Genomic DNA, 24,258 nt, shown 5'->3' with positions numbered 1-24,258 from the left:
TTTTATTTTTGTGTTGGGAATCCCTACATTTTAGGAAAATAGTTCAGGAGACAAAAAGTTTGTAACTGCATTTAAAAAAAAACTTAGGCAATGACATCGAAAAAAAATAGATAGACGGGTTATCTAATTTTTTTTTCATGTCATAGCCTAAGTTTTTTTTAAATGCAGTTAAGAATGATGAAGGTAGTCTAATTTAATCCCCTCCCCTTAATTTATAAAAGTAAGAATTACCTTTGAAAATCCTGTATATGAACAATGATAATTTTAAAGATACAATATAGTAGAATTACATTTCTTCTAGGATCCGACAACCCACCTACGAAGAAACTTCGAAACTAATGTTTGATTCGTTAATTCGTCAATTTTAAATGGCGACTTCGTTACGAAAGGTTCAAAGCCCTTCACTAGAAAAGCTTCGGCTACGTATGACATGAATAATTTTCCGTAGATTTTATTCTTTTCCGCAATAAAAGGTCCCTAGATTTGAACAAAAGTTTTCCTTTCGATCCTTTGTTTAAATAGTGCATGGCCGCGAGCTTTATCCTCGTAATCTATTTAGAGCATCGTTGTTGACAAAATGCCCCCAGAAAGAGAGCACGTCACTCTCTTCGAATCTGCTACGAAACTTTAAGATCAACAACTAACTGTCAGGGTAGGAAACTCGTATGGTCTGGAGACATAAAACTTGAGCAAAGCAAGTAGCAAATCAGCAATTCACATTTTACAATTACTACAAATTAGAACAATTTTGATACAATTTAATTCAAGATTTGAAACGGACTAGGGTAGGAAAACCATCTATAAAGTAATTATTGGGAAGAGCATTCTCGGTTCTGACACCAACCTCATTTGATCTAAAAACAAGTAATTTTATTTTATATGAATGGTCCCCTCTAGCGATGTATGGACTACTGAATGTCATATCTCAGAAAAATATCGAACTCCACTACGAATTTTGTGCACACACACTTTAATACTCTAATCTATAAATCGCTCACAGTAGGTAGGACTGAAAGTTCTCCAAAAGGTGAGGAAGATCCACCTCGCGGCTTTACGTTGGACCATTTCGATTTCATGATTTAGGTCTAGCTCCTTGTCAATTGCATTTTAAATTTCTTATAAAAGTTTATTAAGGTGATGCCCTCAATACAAGTTTGTTGATTATCATTTATTTTGTAATAAAATTTGGTCTTTCTGTTGGCAAAAACTATTAAGTGACTTTTATTGCCATTTAGAACTAATTTTATTAAACGCTACCCAGTTTTCAATAGCCTGTAAATCTCTTTGCAAAATTGTTGTTCTCTATCGGAATTATGGTTCTGTAAATGATACAGTCATCGGCAAACAAACGGACGGTCAAAGATACAAACTATTTAATTAATTAACAACAGGAAAAGCAAAAGCTAACAACAACACTGCCCTGAAGTTACAGATACCTCATTAGATAATACGTTGCAGACTCTGACACACTGGACTCTATCAGCTATGGGCTATGATCACGGTGTAATACGTGAAAAGCTTTTTGGAAATCTAATAGCTTCGTATGCACTGTAGTGATTTATCAAGAAACCTAATTATATTATGAGCAAGAGTAGCCAGTTCTTTCCCACAAGAAAAATCACTTTGAATGGTGAATAGGAAAAAAATATCCATTTCTAGCATACTCCTAAAGTACTTGTCTAGCGTCTGCTACCTACAAACAGTAAAAGTTAACTCTCACAGGTCCATAATTTGACAGATCTGACCCTGATTCAGACTTCTTCATAGGAAGAGCATTATTATTTATATGTCTATAAATAATGATGCTCTTCATAAGAAAAAGTCCAAATCAAGATCAGACCATTTCATCATTAAGATAATTTTTTTTTAAATACCTATCGGCTACATATGTGGTGGATGATTTAATTTTATTATATTAAAATTGAGTGATATATTTTGTTAAGACCTTTAGATTCTTGAACTGAGGTGGCTTTTGCTTGATGAAAATCCATTTATCAAAATAAATAAGAACTAAAAGTTCAGATTTTCACGAAATTATATATGTTTACATGTAAAAATATATAATTTCGTGAAAATCTGAACTTTTAGTTCTTATTTATTTTGATCTTTAGAATCGGTTGTATAATTAATTGATTTTTTGGTTTTTTGGATTTCTATACTTTCATAAAGTTCTGTTTTTTTCGTGTTCTGTTAGTAAGATTTTAACCTTTTGAAAAAAAATGTGTGCCCTATTTGTCTTATATGCAAACTGTCGCAATTAGGTTATGGAATTTTCATATACCATTTTACTTAGTTTAATTACTTACTTACTCTTGTTTCCTATTTGAATTTTGTGTTCCTTGAAAATGGTTTCAAAACCCAGACACATATGGTGTGCTTTGAGGATTTTGACGTTGGTTTTTGTTTACGTTATTATCAAATTTGTTGGTGGGATAATTATTTTTCAGAAGTGCGTATTTTACTTTTTCAATAGCATCTGGTCGATATTCTGGATCGGATAACATTATTGCTCTGTCTGGCAGACTTATTGTGACGGATTTTTTTTCGGCTAGGGGATGATTAGATTTAAAATTTAGATAACGTGAAGCTTTCGTCTGAAGAGAACCCCTGTGAGCACCATGAAAGGGGCACCAGACTTAAAAAGCATACTTCAGGGGGCGTACTAGGGCGCAATATAAGGTACTTAAAGCTGAAATATTGGTGAAGTATACTTGTTCTAATGTTCCAAGCATCGGAAAAACATTGTTTAAGTGACCAGAAAAATGAAAACGAGAGTCCAAAGTCCTTGATAAGGGAAACTTGGTCAAGGAAGTGTGGACCAATTTTATAATTAAATTTAATAGAAACTCTAGAACTAGAAAAGGTCATGACTTTACATTTAGTAGGGTTCGGATCCATGAAATTTTTATAACACCAGTTAATAACGTTATTCAGATCATATTGTAAGTTTTGGTTAGTTTTAGTTAGGTGATCTATTTATACAGCTCATTTTGAGGTAGTCAGTAAACAGCAGAAAACGATAATTGGTAAAATATTCGTAAATGTCAAACATAAAGAAATTTAAAAGGTTACTTAAAAATGTTCTGGAGAGATGTCACATGTATGAAAAATACCAATTTTAACAATCTTCTTCGTTAGAATAACTTAAGCTTGTGCAATACGATGGTGTGGGAAAATCAGTGTAAATAGTATTCCTTTTCCAAAGTATCCAGCACGTAGTCCGTGTGAGTTACAAGATTTGACGTTGTAGATTTACCAGGACCGAATCGAAACTACCCATTCATTAATTTTTGTTCAACGAGCGTGTCAGCTCTTAAATGCTTGTAGGTCGGTAATTCGCTATTTGAGATTTCTCACCGGCTTTAGAGATCGGTTTCAGGAAGCTTTCTTTATAGAATTCTCGAAAATAAGAAAGCTTTAGAAACCATTTAGCACATATGTTATAGATTTGAGAGTGGACTACATGCAATCTGGCATTAGGTGGCGCTATAGCACGACGTTACCTTTAAGCATTACTTACCACATTTTGAAGCACAAGATAATAAATAATCGAACATTTAGTTTTACTAGATTATGCTAGGGCTTTCGATACGTTGAATAATTAACTCTTATTAAAAAAACTTGCTTATTTCGGATTTGGAGAAGAAGCCTTCGCATAACGCAAGATTAAGATAAAATAAATACTCAAGAGATTTTTTTGAAAAATATGAACTTCCCTTAACTTAATTTTTGAAATTTAACGCCACAAATCTCTTTAATCAGCCAACAGCACAAAAATTGTTGTCCATTTCATGAATATCGATACGATACCAAAACCAAGAATTTTTATGTAATGACATAAGGTTGACACTGCGAAGTGATGATCCTCAATCTCTTGAAGAACAGCAGTTGGGTTTATTGTAATATTGTTTATTGTATTAAGGCCTGCATTAGATTTGGCAATAGCTTAAATAATTTCTTAAATTTCAATCATATCACTTTCTTACATTTATCTCTAATATTTGAAAAATATTTCATTTTCATTATTTCAATAGTGACGCAGTTGGTGGAACTAGCCACAAAACAGTCGATACCAACACCCATACGGGTCACCATTAAATCATTAAATCATCATTAAAACCAAAAGATGTATCTAATATAGGTTCATTTATGTAAGTCTAGTTTATCTAATTTATCTAGTAGTACTCATATCTATAAGATCTTTTTATTTATCATGATTGAAGATCTAGTAATACAGTGAAATTTGGAAAGAAAAAAATCTTCCAACTGATTTCCTATCTATGGCACATATTGGGTTTTTGCAAAATTCGATTCCGGAGTCTTCGGTGAATTTACTTACTCATAGCTTGGTGAGGTGCGTTACCCGATCTCCATAGCACCCTGATGATCTGCATGTACGCTAAAGACATAAGCGATAGCGGCAACACGTAGAAGAAGATCATTTTGACTATCATGAAGGCCGTGTCTGTTTCATTAGACCATGTCACTGTGCACTGGGTGAAGTAAATATACGAGTTGCTGTAGGGTATAGCAGTCAGATATATGGGCTCGGGGATTTCTGAAAAAGAAAAAGAGTTCTTTGACACTGTACAGCCTATTCGTTTAAAAGGAAGAGTGATAGAATTTTTATTTTTATTTATTTTTCACTACTCTCTCCTACTAATGAACAGATTATACCAAAATGCATCGCCGGAATCTATTTCACAAGTACTCGACGAGCACTCGGAAGGTTTTAAATCCTACGGCGACAACCTCGAAATGTCCTTGTCGTTAAGGATTTTTACGTCACTTTCAACGTAAAATGTTCATCGCGGTTTTACGGCCGAGGATAAAGTACCAGCCGATATTTTCACACTTGTACGGGCGTTCGGAAGATATCAGCCGATTTCCATTTCAGTTCGCAAAAATTACAATGGCAAACGTATGCGGGAGTCGAATACTGAAGTTACGGCACAAAAGGCTTATGCGATATCGGATTTGTAACGGAACTGGATTTTCCGTCATATTTAGTAGATTGAGTAGTTTAAATACTATTTACAAACCGTTTCACCAATTGATAAGTCAAACTTGCCGACGTTCAGCTTATCATCCTGCTAGCTTCTCCAGAGCTTAACTGAAACTGGTTCTAATTTTTTTCTATTAAAAGAAATTTCCGCAGTCTGTAGAACTTGTAGTTACACATCTTCAGGATTTATTCTGTGTCAGGGGTTGATCTGTCTCGTTCAGGTTTCGCCAAATATGTTGCTGACAAAGCCCTGTTTGAAACTGATTTGATGATTGCTCTACCCGCACCTTAAATACCTGCCGGGGAGGGTCGAATGGTAGAAGGAGCTTTAGAATAACGGTAGAATCCTGTGTCGCGATTCCATCGTAAACCAAAACTGTGCCCACGGTAAGGAATCTTTTCAAACATTTCTGAACTATCTAAACTTCATATACACAAACATCAATTTCACAAAAACGAAAACCGACTCATACGGATCGATGCTTAAATGGCATTATCGCATCACCATCCAGACCAAGAAGCCTTTGTGATCAATTCCTTAGTTTTCAGAGCAATATCTCTGTCTCAGTCAGAATCGCTTAACCAGAAATTAACACAGGTCTCACCTCAGTTCTTATCTCAATTTGCGTTATCAAGATATCAGGTGGACAATGAAAAATACACCTCACCGAAACTACTCACACAAAATAACTCCGTAAATGACCCCCCCCCCCCTCCCACGGTTTATCATTGTAATACTTTCATATGTTCAAAATGTCATTGATCAAATATGAAAAATTCTGAAAACTATAACATTAAAACTAGATTCCCTATTTGTACTTAAAGCTGTCAACATCGACGATGGGTAAAAGAAAAAATTCCTCTCGAAACAGCATACCGTGCAGCGATGGCAAAGAATACATCTGGGAAACAGGTCAAAAAATATCAACCATACTAAAAGAACACCAGAGACCAGTCAGAGTTCGAAAAATAATTACATCAGTGATTTCTGAATATTGTCGCAAAACAGGACACCAGATTTTATTCGATAGGCATCATATTTGATCTATGACTCAGTAGTGTCGGATTTTAATCTTAATTCCCTTTCCGTTATCCAGCGTATAAATGTCAGGGAGCGAGACATTATATCCAAGAAAAATTCGCAAGTCTGTCGAAATAATCAAACACTCCAATAATTTAAACCGCGACAAGAGTTTTTACCTGGGATTCGAATTTCGGACCTTCGCATTCGGTCGGTCATCCGTGATGCAATTAAAGCTCGCCGTACTGACATTTAAGGTGCGTGCAGAGCAATCACCAAATCAGTCTTAGACAGCACCCCGAAGAAGCCAGCAGAATGCTTGATGAAACGTCAGCGAGCCAGCGGCGTCATCCAAAGCAGGAGAAGTGTATAGTCTAGTCAGAGCAGATGTGCAGTTTACGTCACGTAAAGTGACGTAATCAAAAATGATCCGTATGTGTTAGCTAAAAAAAATAACCAAACTAACCAAAACTGACACACAAAACTCCAATGTCAATTTACGCCATCCAGTAACGAACTAGATAAAGATGTCGTTCTATGACGTAACTGCACAATTGCTCTGACTACACCTGCTGGAGGAGAGACATAAAAATGATTTCGGGAGACTGATTATTATTTTGTTGAGTCGCAGTTAAAATTCTTTGGAAATTTATATGGATTTTCGAATTTTGTTTTTTTTAGTTTTATTCGGCAAGTGCTGATGAGTTTATTTGTTGTAGTCTAGCGGCTCTTTCATGTTTTTTTAGCGTAGTCGATATTTTTTATCCTGTGTCTCCAATTATCCCTTCTCGCATATGCACGGAACGTTGTAAACGCCTGGTGTCTCAAATGGAATTTTGTCTTTGCTGGATCGAAGATTTTTTTTTGTGGTAAGGGGTAAATCTATGATTTAGAAATTATGATTAGTTATTAATTCAATGGTAAAACGTATTTTAGTGTGTAAAGAGTTTAATTTGTTAAGAAAATCTTTATATTTTTGATTTCAGATGGAAGGTGTCGCGGATGTACTCAAAAGCTTCCGTAAATATATTGGTGATAAAGGAGAAACCATAGCTGCTGATGATATTTATTGTTACAAGAAAAATATGTTCCAGACAAGCATTTTTCAATTATGATGAGAGAAGAATTGATTCCATATTCTCAGATTTTAATATATCTGAAATTATGTTTATCGTAAATCTGAAGGTCATATCAGTGAATTTATTCGTGTTGTTTTGCAAAAATGTATCAAAAAACTAACGGTCGCAGAAGAAGTATAGTATGCAACAGGTTAATGTTTACTATGTACAAGTTATGTGATAATTCAATCATATTTTTGTCCATCCCCTAAATCGAGAGTACCAAAAAGCCATTTCGCTAATTTACGTACAGCATTTGTTAAACCTCTTTTTGTACGGTTATTAGGTTTTATATTACCAAGTTTGAATTTTACTTGTGTAATTAAATATCGAACATTATTAAGTAAATTATTTCCATTAATATAGTACACATTCTGATAATTATGTTTATTCTATTTAATGATTTTGAGATTACAGCGTAAGTGTATTCTAAACTACGTAATTGATAAAAAAGTGGAAATGTTTCTACAAAATGCAAAAATGTATGTTGATGTTGAATTATTCGAACATTTCCTAAGCGGAAGGGGAGAAGTCGTGTTTTAGTTGGGATAACTTCAATATCATTATTCGCTATTACTAATAACAGCGTAGCTGCAAGCTCAATCACGTTGGGTTTGTCAGACAGTCTATCACTGGTTCGTTTTGGAGTCTAAGGGTTGAAACTACCCCAAATTCTACCGACTGCGCCAGTTAAGGTTTTCAAACGACGGGTCTCGTTTTTAAAAACACTTTTTATTGTTTTATAAACAGAGCTATGAGCTTTACATTAAGCTGTTACAAGGAGAGTTCTTTACAAAGTACATTGTTCACATATTTATATCGTTTTTATGCGAACGTCGCCTCACAGATACTGGGAATGCTGAAGCTAACATTGTCCTGTTAGTCATCAGCATATTTTGTCACACAATTAACACGTATGGTCAACTTTTTAAGTCTCTTTTATTAAACACTCGCTGCGCTCGTGCCAAATAAACTCGTGACTCAAATGCCGTTTACCACACTTGTTGCATAATATATTAATGAATTTTGAATTATGTGTTCTGAATAATCTATATCTCAACTCATATGTGATGTGAGTTTTATAATTTAGGTAGTACAATATGATTTTCTTTTTCGTCAGTAAGACATCTTTATTATTAGACATCTCTATCTAGCCATTATCTATCAATAGGGATTTAAAAAAATATTTAGCCGGTGTTTAATTTATATATTAACATGAGACTGGTGCGCAAAACGAACGCATGCAATTGATGCCTTTTTGACATTGTTGACATTCCCGAAGTTCGAGCGGCATCGCTAAAATGGATTTGAAAGAGTAGCCGTTCGTTTTCTTCCTTTGACACATTAACGCCAGGGCACACATTTTCTTCGAGTTTTTAGAGGCTTATTGCTCTGGCAAACGGTTTTAGGCAGCCGGTACACATATTTTTTCGAGTGGGCAAATACAAGACGAACCTGTTTTATTTGAATACGTTCACTTTCGACGCGTGCAGATTAGTATAAGCCCGCAATGAGTGAATATATGATAAAACTCGTATTCCTCATTTAGAGTGGCCAGAAACAAACAATTAAGTCTAATTATAAAAATTCGGACTTCTCTGTGTAGAGGAAGACATATCCCCTTAATCTTCTAAAGATAACCCTTCGTCGTGGAGGTATACTATCCTTGAATGGTGTGAATGTCCACGCAATCAACGAACTTCACAGAGTAAAGGCAGGAAATCAACTATATGTTTTTTTCTAGATCTTGATCTTGATAGTTTTATCGATAACTCTAAGGCCTTCGATAGGGTTCAGCATCACAAATTAATGAAAATTTTATCTGAGATGGGATTAGACGATAGAAATTTCCAAATTATTTCACAATTACATTGGGGACAAACAGCATATCCAAACATCGAAGAAGCCAAAGCGGTATTTATTAATATACAAAAATAAGATTTCTTTTCTGCTGTCGTTTCTGTTCCATTTTATGGTATGGAATCTTTAATCTTGACAGAAGCAACCACCAAAAGATTAAACACGTTCGAGATATGGCTCTACCGCTACTTAGGTAGACCATGTGACAAATGAAATGAATGACTATAAATCAAATTCTAACCTAATAGCGGAAAATTTTGTGAACTATGCGAAATGAATGCATAAAATCCTGAAAAAATGATTCCCGTATATTATTAATGCATTTCATGTTTCACATAGAAAGTAAAAAGAGACGGAAATACTTAATACAATAAAAATAAGGAAGTAAAAAAAAGGTAAATAATGCGGAACGAGAAAAAATACAGATTATTGCAAGAATTGAAAAAAGAACCTTAGAACATAGTTCTCTTCAACAACAGGAATTATACAAATCTGCAGGATATTTTTAGGAAGTCTGAAGGCATTACAGGAAATTTTTGAGAATTACTAGGAATTCTAGTTGACTAGAATTCAAAATTTTTGGGTACTTCATTTGAAGGCCACCTTCCTCCTCAGAGAGAAACTGCTCTATCAATAAATACTGATTTTGTAAATCTGCTTGTTAGATTCGGGACAACTTGAGTAGGAAAAATATATGCACAACTTTGGAAGAAGATATCTTGATTGGTCTCCCAACCCTTGCTTGGCTCGAGACTAAGCTATATCCTTGAACCGTAAGTACCGCCTACCTCCTTTGTGTGAATAACTATTTAGTATTTGGGCAAGTTATGGGACTGATCCATGTTCTCTATCCCATTTTTCTTTTGTAGATTTGCATATATGTCTGTTTAATTGGTTTGATATAATAATCACTTATCCAGGTAGTGTCATTCAATTTAGATTTTATTTTTTAATTTACTATCAAAATTGAGCTGCCAGGGAGGCTGATAGCTTTAGAAGAGCATCCATATGTGGGGGTCCCATCACTCCTTCAAGCTATAGAAGAGGTGGTACCCGTTTGATAAGCTAGGCAGATATTGTGATCAGTTGTAAATCGGGTTACTTGTTTCTGGTCATTCTATTTGCCGATGGTACTTAACAGCCCATATTTAGGAAGCCAAATGGTATATTTTTTTCTAATTTTTTTCTATTTTTTTTTTACTTATTTAACTGTTTCATTTCTGATGTATATCTAACCCGATTAATAAAATTTATCAAATAATTCCACATTTCTCAAAAATATTATTTTGTTGGTAATATGTTACCAATTTTTTTTAGATCTAAAGTATTGATATTTTTCCTGCAAAATTTTAAACATTCTCGAAATAATTTGTGAATGTGAAAATATTCAATCTTGAACATAAGAGAAATATTTGTTGATTGGGGAGGGTTTTTGGGCTTTATTTCCAATAAGTCATAATAATAATTTCTTTCTTAGGTAAAACTAGAGCAGACACCAGCAGATCTTTAATCTTCAGTGGTAGTCAAAACAACATTGCAAGTTATAGTCATCAGTTTTTAAAGGAACTTAAGGCACAGTAACATATTGTCAACAAGTAAAGTGCTTTTGATTTAAATTTTGTTTCGAATTTACAGTTAAATTTTTACTTTAGTTATTCTACTAATAATTAACAATAGTTTAATGTATTACAAATGAAATGAACAATTTTCATATTGTTTTCATCTTCTTTTTTGCAATTTTTAAAGGTGGTGATCCTCTCAAATGAAGTAATATAAAAGTCCCTTGAAAAAAGCAAAACTGAAGCATCTTTATGTCAGACGCCATTGTGCAAATAAAAAATAAATATTATTATGCTATTAAAAAATGCAGCATATGTTTTTATTTAATTTCTTATTGCGTTTATAAGCAATAATGTATTTTATGCTTTTCAATAAAGGCCTTATTAAATGCTTCATATATTTATTCATTTATATTTTTACAATGTGTTCGTTATTTAACGTGCCACTATACCTTCCGTGAACTTCAAAACGAGTTAGCAAAACACTATATAAAATGCTATTATAATTATGAATATATTAATAATTATAAGTCGTAGTTAACAATAAATCTTGTCTACAAAACCAGTCTGCAGTGTGCATCTGGGAAAAAGTATTTCTTAATAGGATATCTTATTTTCAGAATATTGCATGTGAGCTTACACTTTTAAAACATTCCGAGCATTTCTGGAACAGTAATTTCATAATAATAATAATATAATATAATAAAATATAGCTCAATTATTGTGTGAATTGATACTAGTATCTAAAGCAACAATGCAATTTCTACATGCATTTTTAGCAGATAACAATTGCTGTTAAATATTTTTAATGGGGAATTTTTTGCGGTAGCCACCATGTAATTTTTGCTTGCAAAATATTGTGTAAATAATAACAAAAAATTACACTTTTTAGTGTTTGTTAATGTTAATCCTCTTAAATTTGGGACTAATTGTTTATTGACTTGTTCTATATACTAGTTTTTAATTTTCTTGATTACATTTTCCAATACCTACAGTTTTTAACAAAATTGTCCATTGGTACTTTTCATAATTATATATTTGGGAGGCGAAACTTTCTGCAATTACTAGACGTGCGACGAAAGAAGCGTTTTGCCTGTAGAAGGTGCTTGTTGAACATTTTTTTCACTTGGATGTTTCCTGTGCGATATCTAGTATCTCAAAGCTATATTTACGCTTTTAGAGTTAAATTTAGTGAATTAGAGTTTATTTACTTTTTCAATAGAGGTTAAACCAATAATAAATGTGAGGAAGATACGAGCGAATGCCAGGGAAGCGCTGTTTACCCGCTGTTTGGGTGTGTTTCACTGACTATCAAAAACCCATTTTTGTCGACTACAACAAGATAATAGAACTTCTCCAGGAGAGAAACATAGGTGAGAACGACCTATTGATTATTAACTGCATTCGTAAGAGTGCCCAACAACAGAACCTATTCAATATGTACTCAGAAACCATTTTTACTGGGGCATTACAGGACAGAAATAACGGTATTAAAATAAGTGGGTGTAGTGAAGAACCTACGCCATGCGGAAGTAACTGTCATAATTGCCGAGAGTCCCCTTTCAATGACTGGTCAATAGAACAGCAGTTGAAGGAGACAAATTCTACCTAAAAATCAATGTCTTCAAGACTAAGGTAGTGGTTCCTAGTAAAAGGCAGTGCAAACGTACCCTTATATGATAGACCTATTGAACAAATTACAAAGCTCAAGTACTTAGGCTGCTGGATTTCTGAACACTTGAATGCTGACATGGAAATGATCCGCAGAATTGAACGAGCAAGGAAAACATTCATCATCATGAGAAAACTACGGAGTAATACAGTCAATTTAAAACTGCGACATCACTTTTTAAAAGGCTACGTTTATTCCAAATTGCTATGTGGCGTAGAAACATGATGCATTCAAAATTTGGGTTTCCAGATGATTATTAAAAATGTTATGGACTTCACATACAATCAACGCAGAGGTCTTAAGACGAATGTATATATTGGCCATGTTTTTTTAACATAAAATATCAATTACTCAAGTTAATAATTTAAGAAAATATAGAAGCAAAGCGCGGAATCGGTAGAAAAAGATACACAACTGCAATGAGGCGATTAATTTTGGTTTCAATAAAATCCTTAAAACATCACTTACATCCAAAACAAATCTTTTTCGAAACTTACGAATAAGAAAGTATAGTTGCTTCTTTATTTTATTTGCTATGTAATGGAAAATTAGTATTGCCTCACCTACTTTGCTCACTTGCTGAATAGTAAGAAGGAACTTGTTGTTGACACAACGACAATTGTGATATTTTGCTGTTAAGTTTAAACGGTTTTAAGAACGTCTTAGGAATGTCGGTGCAGTGTTGGTTTTGGCAAAGGAAAGTATAAAGAAGGCAGGGAACAGCAGGAAAAGTACAGGAAAGAGGATAGCGATGACACAGAGACTAAAGTATATCTTTTTGAATTTCTTGTTTTGGTTCGGGTGTTTGCTGATGAATTCAATTATAAATTAATCGTAACTTCCAGCTGTCCAGTAATAGGGTGGTTGTAAAATACCGTTTGTTGGATAGCCCATGTTTTTAATAACATAAATTTTAAAATATCCCGCACTGAGGACCCGTTCAAAACAACGAATAAGGAAAGCGAAGCGTATTATCAGCACGGCACAAACTAAAAGTGGAGCTCTCGAAATTGCTTCGGTTTAAGGCATCGTAAGCGCGAGCGCGGCAATGCGATGAAATTCAACATGGAATTCGCGCAAATGCTCGCCGTTAAAGCCTGAAACTCCTTTTAACTGCATAAAATGGCCTCGTGAACAAAGAAGCGTCGCCGTTTTGACGGTTAGCCACTTTTAAGTGAATGCTGAATTCTCAAATATTTATATTTATAAATATATATTTTTTTGCAATATCTGTAAGTTATTATCGGGCAAACCGGCAAAACTAAACGGCAGGAAATTCTAAAATCTCCCGACTAAAATCGTTACATTTTAATCAAAAATTATAGCACCAAATATCACAACATAAAAAGTTAAACAAAATTTTCAAATTAAATTTCAAAATGTAAAATGTTGATAACTCTTGAACTGAGGTGGCTTTTACTTGATGAACATTTGATAAAGACACGGTGTTGTCGAAACAATTGTCATGTCATAATATATAATTTCGTGAAAATCTAAACTTTTAGTTCTTATTTATGTTGATAACTCTGCATATTTCTCCTCAATGTCTTTCATAACAAAGCATACTTTAAAAAGGTTTAGAAAGCCAAAAAAAGATGATCTCAATTCGAATTACTATTTTGCAAATCTTCTGGATTTCGCCTGCCTTGTTTGAGGAGAAACAGAACTTGCTCAGTTGTTAATTTGTTAACTAAAACTGGGTTAAATTATATTCTGTACCTGCTTATACACTGAGGGAAGCGGAGCTAAAGGAGGGACATGAACATTGTCGCGGATGATTGATTCCCATCTTGGTGAAAGACAAAGACCTGCGTTTGGTTAATTTTTCGGAGAAACTTCCACATTCTACTGTAATGCTATTTACAAAACTTCTGGATTCCTCCTGCGTCGGTTGTTGCTGAGTCGAACTTGCTGATGGACCACCAATCATCCTGTTGGCTTCTTCAGAGCTTAACTGGAACTGTTTCAGTGCAATCCCTGATTTGGTTTGTCGTTGTGGTTGGATAACTTCAGATTGCAGTATTTTTGAATATTTTTCACCTGTTATCTGACGGTCTTCTAGTCTATCATCTTTTCCTTGATATAATAGATTGATGTAGTTCTTCCACTGAGTTGAGTATCTCACTTATATATGCCATTACTTTATTGGTATTATTCTCAGTCTTGGCAGAAGTATAGGCTTTGCGTGTCCCCTAGTTTTTTCCAGAGCTTAACCAAAACTGTTTCAGTTAGGCTCTGAAGAAACCAACAGGATGAGTGGTGAAACATTAGAAAGTTCGACTCAGCAACAACAACAACAAATATAGAAGTTTTGTAAATAGTACCTGAGTTTCTCGGATTTTTCTTTGCTAGAATTATAGGTGGGTGGAATAAGATTTGATGTCCGGTTTCATGATAATATTCAGCAAGTGCTCATGTGTTTATTTGTCGTCGTTTTAGGCTCTTTTATGTTCGTTTGGTGATGAAGAACCCATAACTGTTCCTGATAACTTTTACCGATACAAGAAAAATATATTTTAAGATTTTAATACGTTTGAAATTATATTGAGAATTTCAGGATAGGAACTTTAGTAAAGTTAGTAAAATAAATCGTTTAATGTAATGGTTCTTAATTGTAAATGAAGTGCAATGAACTAAGATTTAATTGTGAATAATATTCACAGTGTCCAGGGGAAATTTCTTTGAAGTCCGCATTCATTCGTTAGCAGGTGAGGTAATTCTTTTGGTTAATTAGGAATCTGTAATTTTCATAACTCTAATTCAGAGGAAGGGGAACGCAGAAGTTAGTCTTACCCTACTGGAATGTCGTAGTTATTTATTTAGAATCATGTTTTTGGGAGTTAAATTCGGAAATACTTTTGAACATTCTCAACATGATGTTGACTTGCAACTTTGCGCCGACTTAACTGATCTTGTAACTTTTGCAGAAGTGGTGAAAAGGATGGGTCTGTTGTTTTTTATTCCGTTGATAACTAAAAATATTTGATGAATCAGTTTAAAAAATGGCTGAAAAAAGCATAAACCTGACGCGGTTTTACAGGAAATTTATGAAATTGTTTCCTGGCGACGAAAATGCTTGAGAAGTATAAAGCAGTATAAAGAAGAAGTTGACAGAAAAAAAAATTGACCTCCACATTGCCGTGAACATGAAATTACAAAATCTACTTTAAAAAAACTAGACTCAAGTATTCCTAAAATAATTCGTCAAAAGATATTTGTTATGTTCAGCGAACAAATGACTTCCACTGTAAAGTCAATCTTTCAGATATTGAAAAGGAAGATTTTATAATTATAATCATCTACTCGATAACCACCACAAGTATTCAATTTGAAGATAAAAAATGAACTATTACTTATACAAAATTTATTTCCCACGTTAGGTCCAAGATATGTGTTTCTCACTAATTTATGATCTTTTTTCTTTAGGCTTTCTTATCCGTGTGATCTTGGCTACCTGTGTTCCTTCATTCTCGTTATATATTGAGGAATTACGTTTTTTTTTAAGTATACGTCGCTTAGTCTATTGCATCGAATGCTTTGGTTGGTCCACTAATTACATGACAACATTCTATGGATTTTTCTACTACCTGACGAATTCTTCTGTAGTTTCACGGGTTTATCGTGTGGCTTTTTCTAAATGTTAATGTAGAATAGTATATTATGCAACAAGTGACTCAAGTGGCATTTGACTCACGAGTTTATTTGAGACGAGCGGAGCGAGTTTTTAATAAACGAGTGAGTCAAAAAGTTTACCGAACGTGTTGCATGCTGTACTTTACTTTTGGATACATTTTTGCAAAACAACACAAATACATTCACTGACATGACCGTCAGAATTGACAAACGTCAAAATTCAAAGCGTGGGAAATATCTCTGGACACATCCGATTGCTCCCAAATCCGTGCGGTAAAATCCTGGAAATGTCCGAAATGGCTCGGACATAAAGTGGACGCTTCCCGCAGGCTAGATCTGTGTGTAATTAGATATTTTACAGACGGGAGTAGAAAAAATAATATACTTATGGTAGATTTCCCTCGTAATATCATTTTTTTTTCCAAAATATTATTAATAATATGATTAAGTTGCTCAATTTTTTGTAATAGTTTATTCCTCAATTTTATCATCTTTGTTTAAATTATGCGTCCCGTCCTACTTCGATCTTGTAAGAATGCTGCATTTCTTGCTGGAAATTGTTATTTTACAAGTCAATGCGATTCTAGATGTTTTAAGTTCGAGCATTAGCTGGTTCTGTTAGCGCAGAAATTTGTACCTCCATTACATCAATTTGCCCTTAGATATTTTTCATGATTTTTAGGTTAGAACGTCCTCCGTTGGTTTGGCATTTAAGTATTTTACAGAGAGGAGTAGAAAAATACATTTGTTCCCCTCTAATTATCTTGTTGAAGATTATTTTCTTTATAAGTTTGGATCCGCCATATTAGAAATAGACTTTAACTCATTAAATACAATTCGAAACTAATAGAGATCAAACCTCGATCGAGAGCTTGTCAATCTTAACCTATAAATACTTAATAAGTAGGATATTTCGGCAATTTAGCTCGAACCAATAAGGAGTCGTAATGAAATTCCGATCCTTAAGATCCTTTGAAGCCCGCAAGCAAGCAAGTTAACAAGTAATTTAGGTGCGCACACATTGATGTAAATTGTCAATTGAAATTCGCAAGGCAAACGTCTCAGAGTATGAGATTTCAACCGATAATTGAAAGTATTCCCTTAACTTGATGCTTTTGAGTTCATAGTACCGGGTAATAGTGGAGGAGATTCCAGATCTTGCCGCACATCCGCATGAGTCTACAACATAACCCAATTAACGAAATGGAAATAAAATAGAGATGGTATTAAAAAATGACTTTGTGCCTTTGCCAGCGAATTGAGACCTATATTTAAAATGTAAATTGGAACCCGTATGGGAAAAAAAGTTCTGCATATATAAAATAAATACATCACATTTTAATTTTTCGCAGTAGCATACGAGGTTGGTTAAAGTACCTTTAAACGCGATATTGCTGCTTTTCATCAACGTTTGCGCCGTAAAAAAATGCAATAAATTAACAAAAATATCATAATCTTAGATATCAATATGTGACGCTCCGCGAACTGACAGCTCGTTCAACTGGAAATATATTTAAAAAAATAGACGTCGTAGTGGCCGCTAGCTTTTAGACACTGAAGTGGAGTCGGGATAAGATGGTGGTTTTTTCAGAGCTACGTGATTATACTCACACTAGTCTGTGATAAAGGTGTAAAGCTGTTGTGCAAGAACAGAGACTAGACTTAATCACGAAGGGTCTAGTTCTTAACACTATATTACAAAATAAGTATCCGAGACTTTATAAAAAAATATTACGTATGTGTATAAATATATAGGGGTGAAGGGAATAAGGATCCGCAATAAAAGTTGAAAAAAACCATTAAGAAAAAAAGGAAAGAAGAAAGAAAGCGTTCGAAGTGTTTTCGGAGCGCAAGCATTGAAGATGCCAAATGAGATCTTGGCGAAACGTCTGCAGGATTCCAGTCGGAGTTATATATTGTCAACATACGTCAAAAATATGCGTGAAATGCGTTCCAAAGGCAGCATTCTTACAAGATCGAAGCTTAATGTAGTAGAACGGAACCCATAATTCAAACAAAGATGATAAAATTGAGCAATAAACTATTACAAAAAATCGAACAACTACATCATATTATTAATAACATTTTGGAAAAAAAATTATATTACTAGGGAAACCTACTACTAGCGTCACTTTACCACGTCACTTTCGTTTCCCACGAATCCGAGCCACTTCGGGCATTTCCGGGATATTTAACAAGCTTTCAATTTTGACGTTTCTCAATTCTGACGGTCATGTTAGTGAATGTATTTGTGTTGTTTCGAGAAAATGTATCCACTCACTCGTTTATTAATAATTCGCTCCGCTTGTGTCAAATAAACTCGTGAGTCAAATGCCGTTTACCGCTGCATAATATGCTATTTTACATTCATATTTAGAAAAAGCCACACGAGAGATCCATCAAATTACAGAGGAATTCGCCAGGTAGTAGAAAAAAGTAATAGTTCATTTTTTATCTTCAAATTGAATACTTGTGGTGGTTATCGAGTAGATAATTATAATTATAAAATCTTCCTTTTCAATTTTTGAACGATTGACTTTACAGTGGAAATCATTTGTTCGCTGAACATAACAAATATCTTTTGACGAATTATTTTAGGAATACTTGAGTCTAGTTTTTTTAAAGTAGATTTGGTAATTTCATGTTCACGGCAATGTGGAGGTCAAATTTTTTTTTAATAATAATATATATATATATATATATATATATATATATATATATATATATATATATATATATATATATATATATATATATATATATATATATATATATATATATATATCCGTGGTATTCGCGATTGTTTTTTTCGCTACCCCCGTTAGCGCAACTTTTGCCTACCATTATTAAACTGGTTCGTATTTTACTCTGTACCTGCTTATATATTGTTTGAGGGGAGCGCTAATGACTATAAACACCGTCTCGGATGACCGATTCCCAAATTGGTGACAGGTATAGACCTGAGTCGCGGTTAAGATTGTTAGGTTGTTTATAGATTTCCATAGACTCTCGGATTTTTCGTTGGTAGAAGAACTGATTACATGCAAGAATTTTAGTTTTATCGAATAAAATTTTATGCCTGGTTTCATGAGTGTGTTCGGCAACAGCTGATGAGTTTCTTTGTCTTTCGTGTTCTTTGAGTCTAGTTGATATTTTTCGTCCGGTGTCTCCAACGTATTCTTTGCCGCATATGCATGGAATGCTGTAAACCGCAGATGTTGAGAGGTTTTTGGACAAGTGGTAAATCTGGTTTTGACGTTATACTTCTTTGGAACTTTTGATATGTGGTCAGTGATGTTTTGAACGTAAGGAAGGACCACAGTGGCAAGTGTAGGATTTCTTTCGGCCTCATTGCTATTGGAAGGTTGTGGTGAAGTGTATTTTTTGATGGAACGCTTAATATCTTTAATGTGGAAATTATTAGAGAGGAGCAGACGTAAGATGTTTTAATTCTGTTTTCAGTGGCTCGGGCTGAGATAGTTTCACGGCTCTGTAAAAGAGTTGATTTTTGATTTTTGGACCGGATGGTGATGTGACCATGCATTAAGGTATCGGTCTGTGTGCGTAGGTTTTCTCAGTCTCATCAGTTTCAGTCAAGCTCTGAAGAAGTCAACAGGATGATTGGCGAAACGTTATCAATTTCGACTCAGCAAAAACCGATGCAGGAGGAATCCAGAAGTTACCACCAGAACCACCTTCGGCGACACATGCCTCTCCAATAAAGCAATGTACACTGGCGACACACGCCAAATCTGGTCTCACCCTTTACCTTCATGTAAACCAACCAGGCAACAACACATCTCCTATTGGGTAAACAAAACTAGGCAAACACATGCCTCCACCACATAGACCCTGTTAGGTAAAATAACAGAAATCTATGTGACCAATTTTTGCATGACTTCCGTCAAACAAACCAAATTGCTGCAAAGCTCCGGATAAATAAGCCGAAATTATTTTGAATTAGTTTTGCCAGGACAGAGTGAATTTCACCTATGGAAATATTACCTATTTCTTACAAGAATTATTTTATTATATTATTTTCAGGTTCTGATTCGACTTTACCTTGCTCACCATGCACGCGAATAAGATGATCATAAACAAATTCGAAAACGTACTTTTGCACTTATAGCTGTGTCTAATAACTTGACAATGGCCATTTTTTGAAACTGCGGTAATTATAGATGGACCTCGAGATTTACGATTTAATTTGGAAATTATGCACTCACTTGTTTTATCATATACGAAATCGCCTACTGAAAAGGACTTTACAATAGCTTTTCCGACTTTCCTATTATTTTTATTTTTTTTTGCCATCTTATCGGTATTTCTACTTGCTAAATTACAACCTTCAGAGAGTGAAGGAGATTTTAAAAAAGTATTATTGGTGTAACAATTTTTGGAATTCCAAAGAGTAAACTGATTTGCCGAATAATAATTGTGCTGGGTTAAGCACAATAACCTCATGTTTTGTGAACTAAAGTGATAATTGAAGATTTGCATAATTCTGTGCTGCTTATCCATTAGCCCCCAGTAGTGCCATGAGAAATAAAATTCAATTTAAGATTGAATTTCGCTACAAAATAGCAATTCACTGCTAGCAACACACTTCCACGACTGATGCCAGAAAGAGCACCAAAGAAATTGTTAGATTTTTTAAATTTTTTTAACAGCAAAAGCTGTTAATTGTTTAAATTGTTTAATGTGCCAATGTAAATTGCATACCTGAGGGATACACTTTTGTCGTCCAAAATAAAGAATTAACAAACCCTTTTTTCACTTGCTATACATATCTAATAACGTTTATAAATTTTATATAAATTTTCCTCCCAATACCGAATGTAATTAATGAAATAAAATAAAAAAATATTTCTTTCTATTTTACTGAAAAAAAATTGTTTGGAATCATATGTTGTTTTGTTTCATTGGGAACGAGTTCATTGCCATTTATGGTCTTTCTGTAATTCGATATTTTGAATGACGTTCAATGGTGTAGAATTTTGGAATCGTTGGAATAAAAAAAATATAAACAAACTGTTCTTATTATATTTGCTCAATTTCCACTGCCGCCATCAATAGTTACGGCTGTCTTTTTTAAACAAATTTCCAAGCAACCCAATTTGATTAAATCTTTGTTCTAAGATAATATGTGTCTTCATAAAGTCGATCATCCATAAAAAAATAAAATTTGCTAAATTCCATAAAAACTTATTGCATCTTCAAGAGCACTACTGCCCCTCAAAGTGGGCAAAGTGCTCAGATATTTGCCATCATATTTACATGCAATATTTTATTTCGAAAGAAAATAGTCTGAATCCGTGCTAAGTAAAAAGGAAAGATTTCACCAAATTGAAGCTTCAAAGAACCAGGGAGAGTCTGTTCTTAGCCATTCGCCCGAAGATGGACCGAAACATGGAATAACTTGTCACATTTTAAACTATTTTAATATCAAACTGCCGTATGCCCATCACCTATGCGTGCATAAAAAAATGAATAGCGTTTATAGGAAATTTCAGTACTGTAGGGCAACTACAAAGTTTAGCTCTTGGATCCAGTATGATGACCGGAGGGAAATAGAGCCAATCGTTTGCCTAGTCACCTTTACAACATAGCACAGCAACAAAACAACAAAAATTTTAAGTGACAAAATATTCTTCATGACTCTCATAAATCTACTCTTTTTGCAAAGACTTCTAAGGAAAGTAGACAGTGTAAAATTGCGACACATTTATGTTTTTAAAATACCTTTTGGTTTTATATAGAGGGACAGTATTGTTGTAGTAGTAGTTGAAGTAGGGAAATGATCACTCAGACCCGCCTGAAAAACTCCACAGTTTTTGATTAAAGTTACATCAAAAACAAAAATGTAATCTAGACGTTTTAATGAACATTTTGTAGTTCTCCTAATTTCTGTAAAGTTTTTAATAATATACAGACGGTTCAAATGATTTTTTTAGGGATGGAACTATTATAAAATAATTTAAAAAAATGTGAGTCTGGACTGTTGGGCCTTACTTAAACTTTACTTATACTTAAACCGCAAATATCCCTTAGCTTACGAATTCATGATAAGAGGCAAAAATAAATAAAAACAATTTCAGATTGAAATTCTGGTTTTAGCTTTGAAAAGCTGTTTTGTTTACGTTAACGCAATTTGTAAAATTCCTTTTCACAACTTTTATCTTGAAGTCAATTTATAGTAGTTTATACGTCTTTTATTCCAGCGGTGAACAGCAAATAGTTAACGAATTCCAACGCAAACGACGTAAATTGAAAAAGGAGGAAAAAAAGGAGGGAAAGGAAAAGGAAGAAAAAGAAAAAACAAAAAGGGAAACTAGGGATGAAAAAACAAGGAAGGAAAAGAAGGAAATAAAAGGAAAAAGGGAAAACATCTGTACTGGAATGGCAAGTTAGTTACTACCTCCAAAATAAATTATCACATCCCTGTTGGTGTTGATCGCGGTTTACGTGTGTGAGACGTATCAACAAATTGGCATAGTGCCAGCAAAGCAAAAATAAAGACCTCATGTGGGTGCGTGAGGTATATCTGTTCCCCAAAATGGCGTAGCCAACCGGCCAGAAAACATCCAAAAACATCCAAAGGTATCAAGATCAACTCAGTGGCCTGGTATTTTCTACAAAATGGGGTGCAATGTTAGCTCGCCTCCACGTGGTGCACCCTGGGTAACGCTAAAGAGCTAACAACACTTGGCAGCCAGACAATCATCTGATCTCCTGGCTACTAGTACATTGTCAACCATCAATATTACAATGCCCACCAACATGAAGAGAAAAGGACCTTCTCAGGACCACAAGACAAGAAATCTTGGTCCTATTATCAAGATTTGCCAAATAAATATAGAAGGAATAAGCTGGGCAAAATGCCAAGTATTACATAAGATATTAATTGATAACGAAATCGACCTCGTTGCTGTACAGGAAACGCACGCAGAGAATGTGGATCAAATTAACCGGAGAGGTACAATACCTGGATATGACTTGGTGGGTGCGACATACCACCGTTCCTATGGAGTAGCCACATATGCCCGATCGGAAGTTGAAAACGTTCATTTATGCTCAGCAACGACACGCAACAACATACACGAAGTTGTCGTTAAAATAGGAGAACTCTCAGTGAGCAACGTGTATAAGCCCCCAGCCTGTGGGTGGCCCCAGGACGTATTGCCGGGTCTAACACACCCAGCCACGTACGTTGGTGATTTCAATAGTCATCATACCCAGTGGAGATACAGAGCAGCCGACCAGAACGGAATGGACCTCACTAACTGGGCAGAAAATAACAACATGTTCTTAGTTTTTGATCCAAAGAGCCGGGGAACTTTTAGATCGGCAGCCTGGAGAAAGGAATACAATCCGGACCTCTGCTTCGTGACAACTGACCACGAGCAGTTACCTTTAAGAACAACAAGAGAGGTACTAACCGACTTCCCGCATAGTCAACATCGCCCAGTCTTAATCAAGATCGGAACCAGCATCCCACTGGTGACGTCCTTACAACGCCCAAGATGGAATTTCAGGAAGGCGAACTGGAGTGCTTACACTGAGAGACTGGAGAAATGCCTGGGATGGATCCCACCAACTGCAAACAATTATGAAAGATTTATTGGTGCAATTAAATCCACTGCTAAAGCTACCATCCCAAGAGGATACCGAAGACAATACGTACCTGGCTGGAATGACAACTGTGAGGACCAATACCAGAAGTTCCTCAAGAGCGGAGATCCGGAGATCGCCGACGGCCTGCTGCATAGTCTGGACGTCGCACGTCGGGAAAAATGGAGGGAAACAGTTGAGTCGCTTGACTTTAAGAGATCAAGCAGCAAGGCATGGAGCCTCCTTAGAAAACTAGGTGGAGCCAGCAAAACTTGCCGTGGCACCCCAGATATCTCTGCAGATAAGGTTGCATCGCACATTCAGGTGACAACCAGAGCCCCTAGAGACAAGAATCATACAAAAAAGATACGACATGAACTTAGTGCTCTAAAATCGAAGATCGGACCAAATGATCAGTACTCCTCCAGTTTTACGGCCCTCGAAGTCACAGAAGCATTAAGGAGCGTAAAACGCGGAAAGGCAGCTGGCCCCGATGGGGTACACCCGGAGTTCCTTCTTCACTGTGGGAGGTATGCCAAAAAATGGCTTGCGCAATTCTACTCAAACATGCTGCAATCGGGCCACATACCACAGAACATGAAGAATTCAAGAATAATAGCACTGCTGAAGCCAGGAAAACCCAGCGACCAACCAAAGAGTTACAGGCCAGTTGCGCTTCTCAGCACTGTATACAAGCTACTAGAGAGGCTCCTGTACAACAGACTGAGCCCAAAAATATTAGAATCTATACCAATCGAACAAGCGGGTTTCAGACCAGG

At 35.0% G+C, this 24,258-nt stretch overlaps 1 protein-coding gene across 2 annotated transcripts in view; it reads right to left on the bottom strand.

Annotated features, from left to right (window-relative positions):
* LOC132699467 (orexin/Hypocretin receptor type 1-like) overlaps window positions 1-24,258 on the bottom strand; it is a 422,766-nt gene that overhangs the window by 55,259 nt on the left and 343,249 nt on the right. For both annotated transcript variants that reach the window (XM_060666195.1, XM_060666204.1), the window contains one exon: window positions 4,340-4,558. In XM_060666195.1, coding sequence (XP_060522178.1) covers window positions 4,340-4,558 — 219 coding nt within the window. The remainder of the gene's footprint in view (window positions 1-4,339; window positions 4,559-24,258) is intronic.

Source organism: Cylas formicarius, unplaced genomic scaffold, assembly GCF_029955315.1.
Source record: "Cylas formicarius isolate icCylForm1 unplaced genomic scaffold, icCylForm1.1 PGA_scaffold_10__41_contigs__length_53128322, whole genome shotgun sequence".
In the NCBI taxonomy this organism is placed as follows: domain Eukaryota; kingdom Metazoa; phylum Arthropoda; class Insecta; order Coleoptera; family Brentidae; genus Cylas; species Cylas formicarius.
This window is presented reverse-complemented; position numbering and strand designations above follow the sequence as displayed.